Source organism: Channa argus, chromosome 3, assembly GCF_033026475.1.
Source record: "Channa argus isolate prfri chromosome 3, Channa argus male v1.0, whole genome shotgun sequence".
In the NCBI taxonomy this organism is placed as follows: Eukaryota; Metazoa; Chordata; class Actinopteri; order Anabantiformes; family Channidae; genus Channa; species Channa argus.
Window position 1 is genome coordinate 18,186,100 of NC_090199.1, and position 22,681 is coordinate 18,208,780.

Consider the following 22,681-nt stretch of genomic DNA (forward strand, 5'->3'; position numbering starts at 1 on the left):
CAGCGTTGTTCAGGCACCAGCTTGAATCCTGGCTGACTGAGGAAGTCTTTAGCGCGCAGCACTGTGACATCTGCCCGAGCTGGTGAGGCTTCTCGCTCTCTGCATCTGCAGGTGGGTGACTGACTGGCGATGACTCAATCAAATAGAGCAACGAGCTGAGGCTGCTAGACACGTCCCCTGTAGTTGTTGTTTCTGTTTCCTGCAGCTGGAAGTGAGGAGCATCTGCTGGCTCGATGGAAAAGAAGCGAGGATCTTCCCATCTGTACGGTTCACTGGAGCGCACTGAATGGAAGAGAGACGCCAACAAACCAGGTTATCTGACTAACGAATGCATATTAATACTATACTGTAGTTGCAATGTTACATTCCTGTTTATCTCCTGCACTCCATGTTGTTTTTGTTACTATAAAATATGTGTCTTTAAATAATGGTGCGCTTATTATGATTTCATGGTGTTTCTAGTCAGTTTGTTTTACAGTACATTTCATACAATATTCCTGTACAGGTTCATAGGTTTGTGTTGAAATGTACTTTCCAGCAGTCCTATTTTTTTTTCAGACTTGTAATTTGGTGGATTTTATAATTGATGGAACCAGTCAATACATATCTCCAGTGGAAGTGCAGGCATCAGCTCTGAAAATGTCAATAATCCACAGGTGTGTGTGTGTGTGTGTGAAGTGAGTGCCAATTACTCAGCGATCTGCACCGTAGATAATGAAATATGACCCACATGTGGCCTCTGCAAGACATTGGCTGCATCTCAGAGTGAGTCCACAATACACTAGGACAGGAGAAAGTATAACTTTTTTAATCCTCAGTGTAGTAATGTTTCCTCAAGGGATTGCACCTGTCAGTTGTTTTTGTTAATGGTTTTGTAACAAAATGTCATTCACAGTGTCAAAGGTGATGTTTTCAGATATCTTTTTTATCTGAACAACACCCTAGAATTTAAGTTTACAAAAGGCATAAACCAAGCTGAATTGGAAAATACTTGACATGTTTGTGGACAAAATGTATGCAGTTATAAATATGGTAGCTGATTACAGTTTTGTCTCAGCTGTCTTCCTCTACATTGCTGATGCTCTGAGCTGTCCTGCATTATAACAGTGTACATATTGCTCATCGTGAGCAATATGCTTTCTAGTGCCAAAACACCATCTGTGAAGTGTATGAATTTGATCATTTGAATGAGAAGTTAGCAAAGCTGTGCAGAGTCTCTTAAGCTGCCTGTCATTTTTCCTCTGCAAATGAAAGATTTTCATATTCATTTATTCATCTCATTCCTCCTTTCTGTTTTCCTTTGCACCTCTTGTCTGATCATTCCTCCTCCTCCTCCTCTCCCCTTTACTTCTGCCTCTTGATCTCTGACCTGGCTGATCTGTCTGTCAGTACGCTGTAAAAGATGTAAAAGAGAGGGCTGGAGTTGGGGCAAAGACTGTAAACTGAGCTCATGATGTAATTCACATCTTCTGGGCTGGGATAAAGATTTGGGTGGAAATGAGGAGAAGCAAAAGGAGATGAGACACAAATGGTGAGCGAGCGAGAGAGTGATTAAGGACAGAAAGTGTAAAGGAGGCAACATTTCTGAGAGGTCTAGTGATGAGTCATAACTGCTCAGTGGAAGAATAACCTGTCCAAGAGCCTCTGCAGCAGAACGTCACGTCACGTCACGTCATGTCTAACAATGCAAAAAATATATGTACTCATTATTTCCTGAAAACATTATCTTGTACACTTGATTATAGCATTTTTGAAGCCGGCTCCCATGTTCCCAGCCATTAATGAAGCCTGCCTGAGGTTTGGAGCAGGCTGCAGTTAATGATTGACCAACACTGTGTGTCAATGACTGCTGGTAGAGAATATGTTGTGTTACAGTGCTGTGTTTCAGCTGCTGTACAAATTTGGTGTTTTGTGAATTAGTATGCAGTGTGAATACAGTGTGGAATTGAATATCAGAATCCAAAGACGTGACTGCACGGCTGTTTCTGTAACTCAGGTACACATACACACACACGGTACCTGTCTATGTTTGCCTTTGTCATTCAAAGCCTTGAAATTCTGACACACAGATATTGTTATGGACATAATATGTCAAATAAATAAAGCCTTTGTGGCCATAGACTAAATAGCATACTATAAGTTCAAGGGTCAGGTTAGGATTAGGTTTAAGCAATTAAAACAATTTTAGATTAAATGTGGTACAGTAGTTACAGTAATTTAGCAAGTACAAACATTATGCATGATGCTGATATAAAAAAAAAAATCCCCTCCAAATGATCAGTACTTTCTGTGATTGTTTTTATTTATGCTGTGCTTCCATTCTCACATAGCCTATAAACTCTAGGCTGAAATTCCAGCTAGTCAGCCTATCAGTCACCAGCAATAGTCCTATCACAGTAATTGTTGTTTTATCATTGTAAATTAGGTAAGACGGTTGACAGCACTCTGAAGTTAGTGTGTTTACTGCAAAGCTGCGGCTTTCATTCATTCAGCCAGTAAATATGTTCTTTCATATGTCAGTGGTTAAGAAATGTAATAAAATATAGCTTACTATCATATCGAGTTTGACGTCAGCCAGATTTGTCATAGTAACGCTATGTGAAGATATCTGTCTGTGCTTCAGCAGCACTTTTTATATGTTTCACAAAGCAGACTACACTTGCCAGCCAAACTAAGGTTTAATTTATTTAGTCATTTAGCAGATGCTTTTATCCAAAGCGATAACAAGTGAGGTACAAGGCAGCAAAAATCTAAGTAAGTTGATAATAATCCAGTAAGGATATGTGTCCACGCGGTTGAGGCTTTGCACAGTGACATTGTACAAGTCAAGTCTGCATCGTTCTTATTCAATATTTGTATTGCAGAAGACATAGCTTTACTAGTTAAGATAGAATTGTAGACATGATTCTGTGAATTTCGAGTTGTGATTTCACAAGGGTATTATTTTTTTTACACTGAAATATTTCCCAACAGCAAAATGAGGCACGGGGGACAAATGGCTTCACATGTATATCTGACAGCCAATCTGGGAGATGCTTACAGCCCATTTCCGGGGCTGACCCCTCAACTTGTGATATGCAATTAATCCATCTGAGAGTGTGAGTAAGACAGAGAGCCGAGCCATGCGAGTCGTGCCAACCACTGACACATGGTAATCGGGAGGTGAAGCTCTGCTCTGCTCCTCATCAAGCAGCAATTTCGAACTACATCTGCTGCAGCTGCTTATACGGTTTAAAATGCAGATTCATGTAACGTTATTGTTCTCCAGTGCCAGCGAAGATCACATTTCAATTTCAGCCTGTTTCTGTGTGGTCTTTGCCAGTCACTTGAAGAAGTGTAAACCTCTTTTAGTAAAGGAAAAACATCTCAGTAAACAATGTTTTTGGTCAGACCTGTCAGACCATTTGTTCATTATATTTTGTTTTTTTATTTATTTATTTGGGCAAAATTCAGTAAAACTAATACCTCCTAACGCCCCCTCTCTTTCTCTCTCTCTCTCTCCCTCAGAGGTCAACGTGGTGTCTATGGCGGACTCCACCATCACCGTGGATGACATTGAAGGAGAGCTCTTTAAGATTGAGAGGATCAGGGATGTCTTGGTCAGAAGGGAGTCTGAGCTCAGATACATGTGAGTTGCTTTACACCATCACCTTGCTTTTACACCAAGCTGTCATCTGCAGCTCAATTTTTTGTTCAACTGAGGGCTAAATAATATGTTCCGTGATAACAACTCAGAACTCTTTACTCCTTAGTAGAAACTTTAATGTACTATGTTGTACATACCCTCACAGACCTGGTTAGTTCTTAGCTATAATCAGACTGACTACTATACCTAAACTATATATTGTTTATATGTTATTTGACAATCTTTACCTAACCTAAGTTGCTATGCATAAAATTAAATAATGTTTAATAATATTTTGCACTGGACATCTCATAACGGAACTGGAACATGATCCCTGGCTTTCCAAAAATGTCCACTTTTAATGTTGTTGATGATCAGGTTGAAGGTTCCTCCACATTAACAGATCAGGCTCATTTCAAGCTTGTTCAACTTGGAAGTAGAAGTTAACAATAATTAGTTGGTCTGTTCATGTGTAGGAGCAAATCTAACTCATTTACCTGATCTTGAGAAACTTACTTAGAAATCCACTTGACTTATCTATTTGGTCACATGGCCTGTCAAAATATATACTGTCTTTCTTTTTAGATTTTGTAAAGAATCAAATCTTCATGTTGACATGAACTCCCGGCTGCAGCTCCTGAAGTCATTTCTACCAAGAAGCTAAAAGACAACGTCTAAGGCTTTTCTCTGTGTCTTTCTTAAATTCTAAGAATATCTGCTTGTAAGGACTTAATTCAACACTGAGTAACATTTACTGTGCCTTTTTATCAATATGAAAAACTATGTAAGATTTATTAAATACACAAAGAAAGTTCTTCTTCTTTTCCTTTGGCCTGTTCCCTTTCAGGTGTCACCGCAGCGAATCATGTGTCTCCATCTAACCCTGTGTTCTGCATCCTCTTCTCTCACACCAACTAACTTCATGTCCTCTCTCACTACATCCATAAATCTCTTTGGTCTTCCTCTAGACCTCCTGCCTGGCAGCTCCAACCTCAGCATCCTTCTACCGAAATATCAATCTGGCCTCTCTGACTTCATCTCCAAAACATCTAACATGAGCTGTCCCTCTGATGTCCTCATTCCTGATCCTGTCCATCCTCGTCACTCCTAAAGAGAACCTTAACATCTTAAGCTCTGCTACCTCCAGCTCTGCCTTCTGTCTTTTCTTCAGTGTCTCTAAGCCGAACAACATTGCTGGTCTCACTTTTCTCCACCCGTTCCAACCTGCCTGCACTCGCCTCTTCACCTCTTTTCCACACTCTCCGTTGCTCTGAACCGTTGACCCTAAGTACTTTTAAACTCCTGCACCTTCTTCACCTCTGCTCCCTGTAACCTCACTGTTCCACCTGGGTCCCTCTCATTGTCACACATGTATTCTGTCTTACTGCGGTTAAGCTTCATTCCTCTGTTTTCTAAAGCAGACCTCCACCTTTCTAGATCGAGAAGGGGCTCAGAGCTGATCCTTGATGCAGACCCACCTCCCACTTGAACTCCTCTGTCATACCTACAGCACACCTCACCACGGTCTTACAGCTCTCATACATGTCCTGCACCACTCTAACATACTTCTCTGCCGCTCCAGACTTCCTCATATAATACCACAGCTCCTCTCTCAGCACCCTGTCATACGCTTTCTCTAAATCTACGAAGACACAATGCAACTCCCTATGACCTTCTCTGTACTTCTCCATCAGCATCCTCAAAGCAATTACTGCATCTGTTGTTCTCTTTCTAGTCATGAAATCATATTGCTGCTAACAAATGCTCACCTCTGCCCTTAGCTTAGCTTCCACTACTCTTTCCCACAACTTCATTGTTTGGCTCATCAACTTTATTCCTCTGTAGCTGCCAGAGCTCTGCTCATCTCCCTTGTTCTTAAAAATGGGCACCAGTACACTTCTCCTCCAGTCCTCAGGCATCCTCTCACTCTCCAAGATCTTGTTAAACAAACTAGTCAGAAACTCTACTGCCACCTCTCCTAGACACTTCCATACCTCCACATGTATGTCATTAGGACCTGTTGACTCTTCATCCTCTTCAACGATTCTAGAGCTGTTGTACATGAAGATCTATCTGTAATATGTGTAGGGAGGATCTGGTGAATTCTTTCCCTAATGGCTACAATTTTATTCATAAAGAAAGTCATGAAGTCATTGCTGCTCAGAGGTAAGGGAATACTAGGCTCAACAGAGCTATGGCTCTTAGTCAGCCTGGCTACAGTGCTGAAGAGAAACCGGGGGTTGTTCTTGTTTTCCTCTATTAGTGCTGAATAATATGTTGTTCTGGCATCACGGAAACTGTTTTTCCAGACTAACAGGAATTCTTCTAAATGAGTGGAATGCCACATCCTTTCTAACTTTTGTGACGCCTGCTTTAAGCTGGGCATTTGTGAATTGTACCATGGAGGTCGGCTCCTCTGATTCGCTGCTTTCTTTTTCAGAGGGGCAACTATATCTAGTATCATACACAGTGAGGCTGCAGAATCGTTGACTAGATAATCAACTTGTACAGGAGTAAGGTTTCTACTCATCATAGTATTGACACATGGTGGTGAAAAAGATGAAGAGATAATTTCTTTAAATTTGTTTACAGCATTTCCAGATAAACATCTGCTGTAGTGGAATTTTTTACTAACTGCTGTATAGTCCATTATTGTAAATTCAAATGTTACAGAAAATGGTATACTATTAAATTATCAGTTTCAATGCTATATGTAAGGACAAGGTCCAGAGTGTGACTAAAACAGCGAGTGGGTTTATTTACATTTTGGGAAAAAACAATTGAATCTAATAATGAATTAAATGCAATGTTGAGGCAGTTACTGTCAGCATCTACATGACTGTTAAAGTCACCCACTATAATGACTTTATCTGTACTAAGAAAAAATCAATCAAAAACTCTGAATAAGGGGCTGGAGGAAGGTACATGATAACAAATAGAAGTGTTTTTTCAGTTTTCCAGTTTGGGTGTGAAAGGCTAAGGGTAAGGCTCTCTAATGAGTTATAGCTATGTTTAGGTCTAGGGTTTATTTGTAAGCTAGAGGGGAAGATTGCTGCTACTCCTCCACCTCGGCCTGTGCTTCTAGGAACATGTTAATTAGATGTAGTCCACCTGAGTGCCTGAGTCACCTGAGTTATATCTCACCCTATGTTCCTGCCTCTTCTGGAAGAAAGTGTTCACTACAACCATTTCCATCCTCTTTGCAAAGTCTACCACCATCTGTCCTTCTGTGTTCCTGTCCTGAAGACCAAACCTGCCCATCACATTCTCATCACCTCTGTTCCCTTCACCTACATGTCCATTGAAATCTGCACCAATCACCACTCTCTCACCTCTGGGGACGCTCTGCACTTGAAAGTCATGAAAGTGAAAGCCATGAAAGTGAAAGTCATGATTTACATGTCAGATGCCCTTCCTGACACAACCCTCTGCATTTATTCAGACTTGGGACTGGCACAAGAAGACAGTGGCTTGTGTCATTAAATACACAAAGAACATTATCATCATAAATGTTTTCTTCAAACTATAAAAAAATAAGAGTTTATAGACTCAAACAATGCCTGCTATATTCGTTACTTTATAACTTCATTTACCGAGGTGAGTGAACTCTCTACAGTCCATTCTTTTAAATCATTTCAAGTTGAAAGAACTCAAATCAGAACAGCTCAGGTTTATAAGTTCTAAAGTGGTCTGAGAATTCAAACTAGATATTCTAAGTTGAATTATCTTGAAATTAACAAAACTTACATATTTACATTAAGTTAACAAGAAAAGCTTATTTAATTTTACTTAATTCCTGAACGATGTTTTACGGTTTAGTTGTGCCAAAGTTTCATGGTGATCTAAAATCGTTTCCCTTTCACCCAAACTTTTAGACTGACACACTGGCATCCATCCCCGTGGTTAAAGTGATCAGTGTCAACATTATAACTAAAGGTTAATATTTATAGATGCTAATGTAACTACATTTCATTCGTGTTTGATTTAGGGGCTATATGCTCCGGGCATATTGGAGAATATGTTAATGTTGCTTGAAATGTAAATTAATGAACCAGTTCATCAGTCGAGTCTGTAAATGTCAATCTAGAACAACCTGACTTTCCCTGCTAAACCACTTTTCATACCAGAGTGCACCTAGGTAAAAAAAAACACATCTCCTAGCAGCACTACTCACTACCCTGTCTCCTCATTTTTCTCCATCACACCTCAAGCTGGCCCCATTAAAATTTCAATGGTTTTACCTTTGTTCGGTTAGGCGGGCTAATGCATGGATATTTATTCATCTACCCATCTGAAAGATGGGCAGTAACACTGCTCAGACAGTGGGGGGAATGTGAAGAGTGGCGTGTGTGTGGAGAAGCAAGAAAGAGTCAAGCAATTGAAGAGGGAAAATGAGAGACAGGAGAGGGAGGAGGAGAAAGAGGGGAGAGGAGAGGAGGGAGGTGGAGAGTCATGATTTGAGGAGCCTTGCAGTCTGCAGACAAAAATCCTCAAGGTTTCATTTGTATTCTAGACCTTATGGCCATGTGGGGAGTTTCTACCATGATGGGTAGATAAGGCACAGTGGCGAGGCCTTCTCTCCGATGGCACTGATGAATGTCTGTGATGTGTGAGAGCGTCCCTTTGCAAAAAAGATACTGTTGCTGCAATGTAGAGTGAGGCAGGTGGTCTCCCACACTTTCAAATGAGGAAGGCACAGAGGGTCTTCCTCCCCACCTCAGGGTCAGTAATGATCCATTGACTTCTATAAAGTTCTCTGAAAGAGGAGGCGTGTGATAAAGACACAGTGAAATCTATCTGACTCAGAGATGCCAGAGGGATTTCTGCTCAGAAAATGCTGCCTCATCTCCTCTGTGAATCATAAGATCAATTCCAAACCTTTTCTGTTTGAATTTCATTGTCCAATTCAGTAGAGTGAAGTTTTACACACCCTGCTCCTCACATACAAGTGTTGATGTCTGTTTTATTTTCTATCTTTCCTGTGCAGGATGGATGACATTCAACTGTGCAAAGAGATCACTCGTCTAAAGAAGGAGCTGCACAAATTAGTGTCCATACCAGGTGGGAGTCAAATCCTGTCCACCAGATATGATGCATTAGCAGATTTGCCAAGAAGTAGATAAAATGATCAATATCACTGTCGTATCTGCTAGAACCAGGAGGCCTTTAGCTTAGCATGAAGACTGGACAGATTTCCAGGCTACTGTAAATGCAGTAAGCTGCTCATGTTCTTACTCTTGCTCCATATTCATACATTCGTACATGTGCATACATGAGAATAGTATCATTCGAGCTATTCTACTGTATCTCATAATCTGTCCTTCACTGATGGATAGATTTTCAGGTATTCTCATATGTCGTAAAGCGGGTTATAGATATCCACATCTTCTTCCTATGTGCTGCAGATAAAGACAAGTCCAATGAGGACAGGCAGAAGGAAGAAGAACTACTGCAGCAGATCCACAAGCTGGTGGAGACAAGAGATTTCCTAGTAGATGATGTAGAGTTTGAACGACTCAGGTGTGCATCTATTTTGTGAATCTCTAACTGCTTGGTAGGAATTGTTGTCTGTCACTATACAGCGGGTTGTGAATGAATAATGGATATAAATGAAAATATCAGCAAACAACTGTTCAGACAAAGCCAAAATATACAGATGCAGCACTCATCTTAGTCTTAGGCATTTTGTTGCTTCTTCTCGTGACATTTCACAATGGTCCAGATGTGAATTAGATCATCTTTCATCAGTATTAACTGATTGTGATCAGCGTGGGACAATAGATGTAGCTGTATCTCAGTTCAGTATTATCTACATATATGTTTCCACAAAGCTGCCTCACAAAGCTGTTTTTTTAAGCCACAGTGGTGTGAGAGAGTGAAAAGCACACGGCAGAGACGCATTTCAAATAAAGATGGGGCAGTGTGCGTCAGAGAGCTTTCCTCTTACAGTGCACTGCAAAACTCTGTCTACGTCAATTTGATATTTGTGAGGCCCACTAAAGTGCTGCTGCTGGATGTTGACACTTTTGATGAAAAGGAGATATCTATTCCCTGGCCAACCTTCGTACCACAACATTCCTTCACCACATGTCAATGCCGTTATTGCTTATAAAGGTAATGTGTGTCATTTTAGGCCTAATCTTCTCTCCGCTCCAATTCTGGGATGGTGTCAAACATTGTTTGTGTGAAGCACACTATGTGTTGGCAGTTACCAACATGCTGTGAAAATGCTGAAGGGCTGCTGAGAGGGTGAGAGATAGGAAGCAGGACAACACGGTGTGAGATGGTTCAGGGAGAGAAGAGGATGTGATTGCACTCAAACCCATGATGTCCATGTTGATTAATATAGGGATCTTTTATTTCTCTATTTTACTCGTACTGTCCTCAGCACATTTCCTGCTGCAGGTTTCATACCAGAGGCAATATTTTACATTCAGAGCGTTTTATCTAAAATGATACACTGTGTTAGATATCTGCATACAGTATTTATGATGCATATCCATGTGTGTTCATGAATATAACTCATCAATAAACACAACACAGCAAATATGTTGGTAAATATGCATCCAAGGGTCTCGAAAAGCAACCCAAAGAGAATTCATGGAATTTATTAGAAGAAGGATTATTATTATAATGTTATAACAAAACTACAGTAATACTGTAGTTAATATCGTAGGATTTGTATTATAAAACGTAATACCTTGATAGAAGCAGCATATATGTAGGAGACTAAAATCCCATGGGTAATAATGTGGAGACTAAACACCAAAATCTACAGTAATTACCTGGAAACACCAATGGTAGCCAGTTCCATCATAATATATTTTAGTCTGATTCTATTTTTTTAAAGCAGCACAAGACTTTATATATAATAATTAAAATGCTTTTTATCTGCATTTATATCGGCCTTTATTTCTACAGGGAGAGAGAAGAAGATAAAGAAATGGCGGATTTCCTGAACTCCAAAGTACCAAGAAATATGAAGAAGACAGGTATTCAAATGTAACCGTATCTTCAACTGTGTGTTTCATCAAAGAACTGACGAGCAATGGAAAATTTTACAGACTAAGGAGGAAGTAGGCAGTGGTAAAGATTTCCTGTGTTTCAGGTATTTTCCCATTCAAGGTGATTTCCTCCTGAAGTTTAAAAAAAATAAAGGAAGTTCCTGTGTTTCAGACCTGTCTCAAAATATGTCTGTGTATAGTTAAGTGAAAGTTAATGCTGTGAAGGCCTGAGTGTTCCCTGAGTCTTCCTCTGCGTGTGAGAGAGAGACTAAAAGTTCCAGAATGAAAGACATAATATTGGATTGTCTCTTTCCACAGGCAGTTCACCACTTCACATTTTAGAGGATATTTCTTCTTTTCCTCACACTGTGATTTTCCTGTCCTTCAGGCGTTCCGACGAGACGAGTGCCATCCAGGGCGCAGCAGACCTCCGCTCCTTTTACCAAGACAGGTCTCACCCTTTTGAAGGAGTGCTGTGGCTTCACATGCTCCATCATGTAGTCTGGAGCCAAAAGGCAATTCCCTACTTAGGGCTGATAAAGGGGCCACACACCAAAACGGCCACTGCACAAGAGTCAATATTTCCAGTTTCAGCTTTTCAGTCCAGGAAAGACTAGGTACAGCATGTATAAAAGACACTGTGGTGGTCTTTTGGTCCTCCTCCGTCCTCTTATTCTTCCTCTTTGTTTTTCATCACGTCTTTGCGTTCCAACTCTAGGCCTGTTTTCATTTTCCTCTTCTTAAGCTCATACAATTTCTTGTGGTTAACAGTTTGCTAAAAGAACAACCCAACATAGTGTTTTTACTTATCTTTTTCCCACCTGCAGGACAGGGTTAGATAGGGACAGATATACTGAAAGTCAGGCATATACTGTACACCCTAAAGCTGCATACCACTTAGATTTCCCATGCTGAGCCCTGTCCACGACAACATTAACACCACCAGATGGTATTTATTATGTGCACCCACTACCACGACACACATACAAACCATATATTTAGAGAATTACGCTAACTCTCATCTTCACATATTAAAAGTTACTGGAGTCAGCAGGCCAGTCTAGACACGCTACTGGAACTTTATAATTAGCACTAAGGAAATAAGACTAATGACACTGACATTAATCAGGAGCTCTGTAAGGATGAAATTTCCTGTGACTCTAGCTCTAAATGGATATGACCTTCTGAAAAAGGATAGTTTGAGAAGCAAAGGTGAATGTCTTATCGTACTGCATTTTAAGAGTAGTTAACTAACTAATTTCACCCTACAGTGGACGTTAAGATGTGTGTGTGTGTGATGTTCTTATGAGTGTTCAACAAATTTTACTCAAAGTAAACTGACAAACTCACTGCAGAGTGTTGTTTGGGGACACGGGGCACTGCAGAGGAGTTTCTAGGGAACTACATGCACATGAGCACATTCAGTTTTCAGCAGATATGGCCATTCTTAGTCAGTTTTTTATCATCCATATGTATATTTCCACAAATAAGTATCTGTATTCAACTGTCTCCACAGCCCACTACATTAAATATCTATACCACTGCAGTGCTACAGATAGGCATCATATGCATCACTGGGGCACACTTGACAGTGTTTTGAGCAGGTACTTAATGTTTCATATTAATCTGCTGGCCAGGGGCAAAAACTCGAGCCCACTTCCACTATATATAAACATTATTTGTTACCATCCCAAACCTTGAATATGTCCCTATAGGAGGGGTCTATAAGGCTTTTCACTGACCAGTGGCTCATACAGTATGTCTATGATGTGGGACACAGTGGCCAATCAAATTAGGAAGCAGATCTCTGTGTTGCCAAGAAGAGTAGTCGCCATAGCAACCTTGTATACCCCATATCTTTACAATGAGACAATGAGGAAGGTAGGATGGTTTGAAGAGGTGAGATAAACACAAATACGTGAGTGCTATAATGGACAAGCAAACAGAATAATAGTCATTTGAGTGTTTTTCATATTTTGCATCCTCTAGATGAATAATGTAGCCTGTTTAGGATTTCAAATTATCAATCATGACTGAGCCTCTGAATCCTTTTACACTCCCTTGTAGGTAAAACTGAAACTGCCTGGCAGTGAAGCAAACACGAGGGCTGGAAAGGAGACGTGCAGGCTTTTTATATAAGATGATAATTAAAAGTCTGTTAAAACTTTTATTGCCTTCTCAGTTTGCACTTTCCATTTTGTTCTAATCGCTTTTGATTCAGCATTCTCCTTCATGGCTTATTCCCAGTTGGTCCATGGGATAGATGCATAGATACAGCTGTCTCTTTTGTTCATTCAATGGATCTTTTGATATTCAACACTGTCACAGAGGCTTTGGGTCATGTATCACCCAGCAACCATGTCTTGTGCTGCCATGGAGCTTCACAAGGGAATTAGATGGGCGCCGTTAATGTTGATACTGTATGGTAGAAAAACTAAAAGATATTGTACCAGGAGAACAGTCCATCCTTTGATATGGTTGTGTGTTATAAGTAATATGTTTTGCCAAAACTGAACTACTGTATTTTTGAGACGTGTGAGAAATGCATGACCCACAACATGTTTCTGTTATGCAGCTGTTCACATGAGGGTGCGTTACATCCCTGGTCTGTACTTGTCAAGTGAGGCTTCAAGGACGGAGGCTTAGAGATGTGGAAGAGTCCACGTAGCCCCTCAGGAGAGAGACTCTCATAGGAGAGAGAGTCTGGGAAAGAAGAAGTTGAAGTGATCGAACACAGGGGAGATAAAGAAGAAGACAGAAATCGAGTGGGAGGGCACCGAGTCAGGGCCAAAGGGGGGTGTGACTCATACTTGCTGGAAATGCTGTGAGTTTCCATAAGGGCAGTGTAGAGTGGGCACCGTGTGTAAAGGGCAACACCACAATCCTGTACACACTCTGCACATTTATTTGTGTATGAGGATAGATTGTTCAAATGTGTGTCTGTCTGTATGTTTGATATGATAAAGAAATGTGTGAGTACACGTTTTGTGTGCAGTGTGTGTACATGTGCTTATTTGTGTGCAGACAGACTCCAGGATGATAATGAGAGGTACAGTAGCTGTCACTGCTTTGTTACTATGGTTACCGTGTCTTGATGGTATACTCAGCTGTTTCATTTGGTTCTGCCATTTAAGTGCTCGAGAAACACTGTTAGAATCTTTTTTTAACATAAAGATCAGGGTATTAGGTTCATACTGTAAATGTTCAGTTAAAGCTGTAAATGGAAGATTAAGAGTAATTATTACATGATTTTCTCATATGTGGACTGAGTCAAATCTGTTTATGTCACATGTGACTGACGTGTCTCTGCTTATTGAGAATTGAAGCTGCTGCAAAAATAAAAGGAAAAACATTTCAGTTTACACTGAAATTTGTGTAGCATACTTATTTCAGAGTCAAGAATCTTCATCTTAAATGTAAATTGTTCAGTGTGATTATTGTCTTTCTTGCTGAGAGGTAAATGAACCAAGAAAACCTTTAAACCTTTAAAAAACAGAACGGAACCAGCTAGACCCTTTGTAAATGCACATTGCGGAGTGTTATCAGAGTTCTCATCTAACCTTTCCGACTTTTACAGTTAATATACTCATGCTTCAACACTCAGTTTGTAATAAGATTAAAATTGTTAATTGGTGTTTTTTTTAACAAAGTAGCAGTTCCTGCACATACGAATAAGCAATAGAAATCCTAATTAAAGAGAAAAAACTTGTTTTAAGGTCTCAGAACTGAATTCGGGGGTCGGCTCTTTTAATGTGTGATGCAGAATTTGACACTGCAGCAGATTGTTTATTGCTTAAAAAGTATTATTTAACTACTGGGCACAAGTTTGTGAGAAAGCTTCTGTGGACTGAATTTCCTTTCAAGAAGACAAAAATATTAGCAGAACTCTGCCCTCATGGACTGAGTCACTAGAAAGTTTTCTCATGGTTATTATGATACAGTATATGGCTGAGTAAGATCTGTTTAATATTACTATTACTAATATACTTCTAAGTCATTTTCAATGGTAAGTATATACTTTCCTAATTTTCATTTGCATAATTTCCAGTTTGTGATCTGCTTTATTAAAGTCTGCTGACACATCCATAGACAAGTGCCATAAGCAAAGGGGACACTATGTAATCAACTTTACATAAGTGAGGATTCTTTGCAGTCAGAAGAATATTAAAAATGCAGAAATAATTATTGAAATAAATATTAAGTCTCCTCGACTTGCCACAAACTAAAACCTATATATAAAGTACTATATTAAGAAGCAGGCCGAATTCTTTTTTGTTTTTACTCCCTATTCTATAATTCTCCTGCTTATCAATCTCTTTTTAAATCAAACAAATATGGGCATACAGCATGGAACCCCTGCCGAAAACTCCCAACTTCTTTACTTATATTTTATTAAAAGTGTAAGATGCACAATTTCCGTTAAATGAGACAGTACAGAGATTTAAAACTTAGTCAAACATTCAGTGATCTGAAGCTGACTGAAATGCATTTTCAAAAAGGAAAACAGTGGAGAGGAAGCGTTTTGGAAGGGATTTAAGATCACTGCTAAGCGGGAAAACTCTCCGTTTTGTGAAGGGCGACCTGGTTTGAAGCACTTACTGGGAAAAGTGCTTTGATCCTAGCAGGACCAGGACTGTGTGTCCTGGCTAATTAACATTCGGCTGACTTGTCAGCACTGACGGTGCCAGCTGCAGGTGGAACCTGCCTGCTTTCTCTTCTGTCTTTTGCATGGACACAGTGACGATTTGTGATGTATTATCACAAGATATATAAAGTCAATGATGATTATGTGACAATGAATTTTTCAGTCCAGGGGTGTCTACGTAACAGCAGTACATCACAGTCACCAGTAATGAGAGCGTAGGCAGCACTAGTGCTTTTCCTTGGAAGGTTGCCATGTTTCATTAACTTTCTCCTGAATTCACCAATGAATGAAATAAAGCTGATTCCCATTCTTTTATAAACAAAGCACCACTGACTCATACTCCAATCGGTTCTCCCTCCTCTTCTTCTCTCTGCTTCTATTTCATATTTTATTCCTTCCTTTCTTGCTGTATCTCCCCCATTCTGAGCATCTATGACCACATAATCAAATGATTATGATGCAGTAGGTTGCCAGGTCCTATAATTATGCCAACAGCGGAATCATGAAAATGCGGGTTTGCTTACAAAAATGACACAATAGTAATCACAGAGTGTGCGTATGTAAGCACCTGTAGTCCCGACAGAGCTTTTTGGAGACTATTACCAGAAAGGTCAACATTGCTTCTTTACTTGTACTGTCATGTTTTGACTTTTTTCCTTCCTTCTCTGCAGCTCTTACATCTTCACCCAGCACATTTCTGCTTCAGTATATTTATAACACACGAGACAAAGTCCAAGCTTTGTGCCTTTTACTTGTAACTGGCTGCTGAAAAAAAATACGCATTTTTTGGTTTTGCCCATCATCGTAGGCCCTATGCTTTGGCAGTATGCCTGAAATTAATGTTTTGAGAGGGTGTTTATGACAGATAAACCAAAAAAAAAAAGTAATATTATACACAAGGAGCTGGGATCTGACTGTCTAATAACAAAGATGAGCATGGTGTGGAATAGATACCTAATTCACAGGTAGTTATAAAAAAGGAAGCTGTTTGGTTTTTAGAATCAAAACCTTTTTTTAAAATGTACTTTAAAATATTAAATATGGAGAATCCTTGAATACCAATGACTGGGATTTTTTTTCAAATGACAGAAATTACCCAAATTCTTAACAGACTACTGGAAGGTTAAAAATCGGCCATCAGAGGGTCTCATTAACATCTCTTTATTTCTATTTATATCTATTTATAAATAGATTTACATCTATTTATTTCCACTGGACAGAGAAGATGTATGAGTGGACAAGGCAGAGAATGACAAAACGAAATGCAAATAAGACAATCTTCAGAAGTTCATTGTATTCAAGAGACCTGACTCAGGTGCTTCTAGGTGTTGGACAGAGAAGTCAGACAGACACCTTCGTCTTCATGAATCATCTGGGGACCTAGTGGTCAGTCAATTCTATTCACTGTGTACAAACCGCGACAGAATACAGTACAATATAATTTATTTCTTTCGTGTTCAAAAATACGTTGATGATCTACTGCACAACTCAAGTAAATTTTAATGTAATTTAATTAGTTGCTTCTATCCTGTGGGAGAAATTGTGTGTGTGTGTGTGTGTGTGTTTGTTAAAATAGACTATGTAAAGTATTTTAAGCTATGCCATTGTACTGCAGTACTAGCAGTATTTTTACATTTCACACCGTCGTATTAACATCTGGATCAACGAAGAGCAGACCTCAAGCTTCACCTTGTGGCCAGTTTGAGTAGGTGCAGTTTAACGGCAAAGACCCTCTGTAGAGGCAGGCTTACTCGTGCCCGGTGGTCCAAGGACTCCAGAGATCGCTGTATGACAAACACTGCTCATTTATTTAATCACAATTGAGCTGATAACAAAGTCTTTCCACGAACACGTTTACCAATGCTCCCACAGAACACGTTTCTCCAATAATTTCTAAGTACTTCCTAAATCCATAGAACACGGCACGAAGCCGTGTGCGTCCACGTAACCTTCCACTTACTTTCTGGGTCTCCCGACGCTCAGCTCCTTCCGTTGGCTGAGCTGCACAACTTCTTTCGTAACCAACCTTCTATGTAGATTGTTTCCTTGACAACTGGTTAAACAAACCTCAAAGGCAAACCTTTCTAAGTCAGCCATATGATGTCATTGATGACATCATCAGCACACTTATACGTACACTTGTTATTCTAACCAGCTTTAAAATACGCAACATGAACACAAACAGAGGAACCCCTTGTTGGCTCATACACCCTCCGTACTGCCAAATTCTGATTCTCCGCCAGGTTGACTTACACGTCAGTGGTGAACCTGTACCGGTGCGTGGACGTGTACAGTGCGCGTCAGGCGGTTCCCGGATGCACCAGGCACAAACATGGAACGAGTGGTTGTGGAAGTACCGATCAACAACGGTGAGATACATTACCACCTCCACTTCTGACACGCTCCTTTCAACCACCAACGATTAGCATCGCACAGAAGCCATTTGATGCTTGTCTCGATCCGTGCACAAATGCTCCACCTCCTCTGACGCATACGGTTCGGCAGGGAGCGCGCTGTGGCACTGATGGGACTGACACTGCTTGCAGGCTATTTGTGTCTTTTCGGTGTTGATCCTGTGTTGATCCTTCCTCACAGTGGGAGTTAGTAACGACAGAGCTGTTGTCATCTGTCAAATACCAGTTCAAACAGCAGTTATGTATCCGTCAGACTGTTGTCCCACGCGCCACATGTATTCCCCATTATAATGGAGAAGAAATGTAGTAGTTTGTTCATGGTCACAGAAATAACGTAATTCCATGAGTAAACAGTAACAGCCAAACAATTACTGCAGGTTGGAAAAACAAGAAATTGTGTTACTTTACACTCAGATTTCGTTAGACATCTATGATATCTTATGAATCTCCTGACAAGAATGAAATAGTAATAAATGACAATAACAAAAATGTGATAAATGTTTATTGAGTTGGTTATTTAAAAGTTGATTTAGCAATTTATTTTCTCACCTTATTAGGTTTCAAAATATTCAAAAGCTTCTGTTTTATTCTACACTTTTCAAATTTTTCCTGTTTTATTTGTAACTTCAGGTTTTTCCCTTGCTGGGCCTTCCACGACCCCACGAAAGCGTCAAGTGCGTTTTTCAGCGCGGCATGACATCATCCTTCTGCGTGAGGTCATCGCCCAGAATCCCTTTGCCTCTAAAGAGCCAGGTCAGTCCTGTTTCAAAATGACTAATCCCCCTGAAAACATTGAGTGAGTTCCATCATGACAAATGCAGACAATGCGTGGTCACTCCAAAATCAAAACATTAACAATAACTTCACAGTTTGCTATTACGGTACATCAAACAGTGAGGAGATTGAGCAATGGTACAATGAGAACCCTATAAGATCAGACACAGTGATCAGTGAAATGGAAAACATGAAATTGTTTGCATTAATGCCAAAATCTGACATTTGAACATGCTTTGTGTTCATGAGTTAAATGGCCACACAGTTAATGACCTCCATGCTGAATAATGTTGAACATTTTTCAGGACGTACTTGGGCACGTGTGGGGGAGATTATCACAGCAGCACTCAAAGACGAAAACTTTGAGGTGGATGCCAGGAGGTGTAGGGAGAGGACCATGCTGCTGCTGGACTACTACAAGAAGCAAGACTTCTCCAGTCTGCGGAGGTTGGTTCAGTCAATGACTTGAGATGTGCTCGTCCCTAAAAATATAGAAACATGTGTTTCTACTGTAGATATGCTTGTACTCAGGTTTGGTACTGAGCGGTTGTACGCCCAAAAGGAAGATCTACTCCATGAGGTTTTGGAGCTTGAGGCTGAGAAAGGACTCTTGGCCAGCAGCGAAGGCACAAAGTATCAGGTGTGTGTCATCAGAGAGGGGAAGGTACATGAGAACAACAGTGTAAGAAATGTGTTTTTACAGATGGTGTGTTTGTGCTCTTAAACTGGTTTAGAGGGGCGGATCAGCTTGACCCTGTAAAACACAGCTTCCATTGCTAAACTTCATTCAGCAAATTATTTCTCAATTTTTTTTAACAGTGGTACGTCAGACAGACTCACCAAAGTGTATGATTCCTCAGTTTTAGCTTATTTAGGCCCTGGTTTAAATCCAGGGAGTTTTAAGCACTTCTATCACAGTGTGTTATTTCTTTAAAAACCTCTCAGATTGTTTTATCTGAATAACCAAGGCCAGATCCAACAGATACATTTGTTCTCTTCTTTCCTGTCTGACTATTCATCTCTTCAGCTCAACATTTATCTTGTGGCCCCCAACTGGGCCCTTTGTACTGTGGGAATTTCTCATTCTCAGTGTCAGTCTGTAAGTTAGAGTATCTCATTAAACCTAATTAAACCTTTTCTTTATCTCTTTTGTTTATAGTGTATCAATTCTATGAATAACTGGAACTGAGGCTGGTCAGTAAATTGGAAAGCAGATATGTTTATGTTCTGGGTAACAACATAACCTTTTCCCTTTTCTTCCTCTTGGTGGCATTCAACAGCAAGTAAACTTCCAATCCAAATGCTTCCACATCACTAACACTATTACTGCTCCTGCAATTACTCTAGCTGTTGCTAAATTCACTACTTTTATTGCTATTACAGTATAACTGCTGCTACTGTTTGTAGCATCTGCTGTTACTAAATTTGCTCATCTCATTTTCATTGTTCTTCCTGTAAATTGATTTTTTCTTCCCCAGGACGATGAGCTGAGAAAGCAAACTACAGAAGAATTACCTCAACCAGAGCAGGACGAACCCAATACCACTGTAACACAAACACCAACTACAGGTAAAATACATTTAGCACACGTGAATAATGAAATAAGGCTCAGTAAATATTATAGAAGTAAGGAAAGCCACTGCCTCGAGCTGGACTGTTGTCACAAATACTGCAGCATTTATGAACTGCGGGTGTAGTGATTTCCACTAATACTGCATGATTGGAAGAAACATAAACAGCCCACAAAACAAAGTATAAAACCCAATCACTTGTAGTTTGATTTGTTATGGAGAATAAAGGTGGTAGTCTGCAGCAGTAACAGTCACTTTTTCACATCACTACACAGCAGAAGCAGAAGAAGAGCGTGAGGAAATGGCTGAGTTGTCGGCGGCACCCACAGCCAAGCAGCCGTGCCAGTGCTGCTGCCAGACTTACTCTGAAATTCTCAGTTTTTTAGAGAAACGCTCGGAGGCGGAACAACGACTGCGAGAGGAGGAGCTTTCCTTGCGACGGGAGGAACTAGAGATTCAGAGAAGTAAGATTTTTATAGAACAGTGTAGTAGGATTTTAAATGTGTAAAAATATGCATCACAGTTTTGATTCTTGATGTAGATATTTCTACCTTCAAAGAATTGAACACATCGCTGTCATGATGCCTTTATTAAAGATATAAGAGACCACAGTATGTGTGCACCATAAAACAGTAATTTCATTATGATCAGTGCTCTTAAACCCGATCTCAATTTGAAGGAGGAAATATTTGTATGCACACTCGTGGAAATAACTTAAGTTGCCTTTTTTCTAAGGTAAGATTGCTATGGAGAGGGAACGTCTGGGAGCTGAGAGAAAAGAGAGGGAACGGAGATTTGAGCTCGAGAGTCAAGAGAGACAAGTCATTTTGGACCTGCTAAAGGAGAAGGTGCTGAAAGGATGACAGAGAAGACTGTTTTTAATACCAAGTTTAAAAAAGTAAAATCTTGAAATATGTGGAAAACATGAACTTTGTTGTTACTTCTAAAAAGAGGAAGAAAAAAAAAGGAAACAGAAGTGAAAGGATCAATTACTGTTGGTTGTTACAGTATCTATAGGTTATTGGCTTGGTCGTCAACAGTGCACTGAGATTTTAAATGAAGGGTAGTTTAGCAGGATGTGCAGTTGCACATGCGATGGATTGCTGCACTCAGTGTCAGACAAGAGTTAGACAAAATGAGCCAATGTGCAATAATAGGCTGCTTACAGAGTGGATCAATATATGCCCAACAGCAGTATATTTTTATAGAGTCCTGTTCACAGTGTAAGGATCCATTCTTTATGGTGTATTAGTGAAATAGATTTGAATAGAATAATAATTAAGAAAAACTGTAAATTGTAATTTACGTTATGGTACTGCTCAAGCTTTTGTAAACCTTGTAGCAGTAACCATATAACACATGCATTTAGCTCAAATTAAAGTCAAACTATTTTAACTTGAGTTTTACTTGTTTGTACGAACTATGTTTTAAAAATGAAAATTCACTGAACATTGCATTAGTCGTTTTCATTGAACGAGCCATGAACTATGTGTCCATATCCGAGAATTATTAAGTACTGTCTCTGTTTTCTGTCTCTCCCTGCTCCCTGTCCCTGCTCAGTATACCTTAGTAACAGGTGTAGTATGGAAGGGAGAGATGTAAAACATGATGGACAGTGTGTCTCCAGTAGCAGGAGTACAGCACCCATCTTGTCATCCTCATGTTGACCCAACACGTTTACCTAAAAAGGAACTCACTGTAGGTTTTCATTTCTCTTTTTTGTCTGCTTGTGAGCTGGGCTACTCACAGTGTCATGTCATAATGTCACGAACGTGTTGGTGACAGGGTAAAGTAAAGTAAAAAAATCACATTTTTAAATGTGATTTTAAAACTTCACCTTTATGTCTTCTTTTGCTTTTTCAGCTTTAGATCCAACAGTTTGCATATAGGTTATAGCTACAATTTCGTTTGTCTCCCTGTCTGTCTCCCTGTTTGTCTGCCTCCAAACTGAGTAGTCATCAACACATTTTAGAAAACAATACTTTAATGATTTGCATAATGATGTTACTATGACACAATGTTGATTTGACCAGATGCTGCTGGTTGTTGAAAAAGACTTTGCATTAAAACACTAATTCCTTTAATTCAATGCCACCATTTTTCCCATGGTTTAGTTTTTATTTGGCGATAAAGGCAAATTATCCGCTGTGGCAACCCTGAACTTACAGGATAAGCCAAAAGGAAAAAAAATAAAACAATTGCCCAAATACTTGCTCCTGGTGTCTTTTATGCAGACCAGTGCTCATTGATCCATATTCGTTATGTGGGAGGTGTTTCAGCTTGTACTGTTTTAGATCTAGTTCCAACTTGGTAAAATACTTGGATCCATTGAGCCATACTATTCTGAAAAAAATGGGTAGAAAATACAGTAAATTGTCCTGTCATCTTTCCCATTTTACCAGGGTTTCTGTGTCGATAGGTAAAATGTCATTAATGTGTCAACATTATCCAAAAGCTAATTTGTTGGGTGAGAATAGCTATTTACGGCCTTCAGAGCAGCCATAAACCTGTCGGTACTAAAAATAAAATGTAACTTAAGAAGTAAACACGGTATCGCTGCTTTTTGCCTTGTGGTGGTACAGTATCTGGTGTGTGTGTTGAAAAAAGCAAAAAATGACATTTATTTGAGGGATTTGGGGATATGTATT

General features: G+C 39.7%; 2 protein-coding genes across 8 annotated transcripts; both read left to right on the plus strand.

The window, feature by feature from the left end:
* On the plus strand, nt 1–13,999 carry LOC137123632 (bMERB domain-containing protein 1-like). Of its 5 annotated transcripts, none has more exons than XM_067497667.1 (8): nt 1–111; nt 184–312; nt 3,508–3,628; nt 8,613–8,686; nt 9,031–9,145; nt 10,547–10,617; nt 11,018–11,080; nt 13,205–13,999. In XM_067497667.1, exons 2-8 carry the CDS (start codon nt 234–236, stop codon nt 13,273–13,275), a joined length of 594 nt encoding a protein of 197 aa, XP_067353768.1. In that variant the 5' UTR covers nt 1–111; nt 184–233; the 3' UTR covers nt 13,276–13,999. The 5 variants fall into 5 exon arrangements, with proteins under 5 accessions (XP_067353768.1, XP_067353769.1, XP_067353767.1 ...); XM_067497668.1 differs by having other exon boundaries at nt 11–111; nt 206–312; XM_067497666.1 differs by having other exon boundaries at nt 46–312.
* A 2,557-nt stretch (nt 14,000–16,556) lies between these two features.
* Nucleotides 16,557–22,526, plus strand: si:dkey-45d16.4 (trichohyalin). Of its 3 annotated transcripts, none has more exons than XM_067499666.1 (7): nt 16,557–17,643; nt 18,319–18,441; nt 18,768–18,909; nt 18,994–19,102; nt 19,941–20,031; nt 20,309–20,497; nt 20,774–22,526. In XM_067499666.1, the coding sequence occupies exons 1-7, from the start codon at nt 17,607–17,609 to the stop codon at nt 20,803–20,805; spliced, it is 723 nt and encodes a 240-aa protein (XP_067355767.1). In that variant the 5' UTR covers nt 16,557–17,606; the 3' UTR covers nt 20,806–22,526. The 3 variants fall into 3 exon arrangements, with proteins under 3 accessions (XP_067355767.1, XP_067355766.1, XP_067355765.1); XM_067499665.1 differs by having other exon boundaries at nt 16,563–17,643; nt 20,312–20,497; nt 20,769–22,526; XM_067499664.1 differs by having other exon boundaries at nt 16,568–17,643; nt 20,769–22,526.
* Nucleotides 22,527–22,681: the final 155 nt, after the last annotated feature.

Coding starts and splice junctions, on each gene's coding strand:
- LOC137123632 (XM_067497667.1), top strand. CDS start 234: ATGGAAAAGAAGCGAGGATCTTCCCATCTGTACGGTTCACTGGAGCGC. Junction 8,687..9,030: donor CAAATTAGTGTCCATACCAG/GTGGGAGTCAAA, acceptor TATGTGCTGCAG/ATAAAGACAAGTCCAATGAG. Junction 11,081..13,204: donor CGCTCCTTTTACCAAGACAG/GTCTCACCCTTT, acceptor TCTGTTATGCAG/CTGTTCACATGAGGGTGCGT.
- si:dkey-45d16.4 (XM_067499664.1), top strand. CDS start 17,607: ATGGAACGAGTGGTTGTGGAAGTACCGATCAACAACG. Junction 19,103..19,940: donor GCGAAGGCACAAAGTATCAG/GTGTGTGTCATC, acceptor TTTCTTCCCCAG/GACGATGAGCTGAGAAAGCA. Junction 20,498..20,768: donor GGAACTAGAGATTCAGAGAA/GTAAGATTTTTA, acceptor CTTTTTTCTAAG/GTAAGATTGCTATGGAGAGG.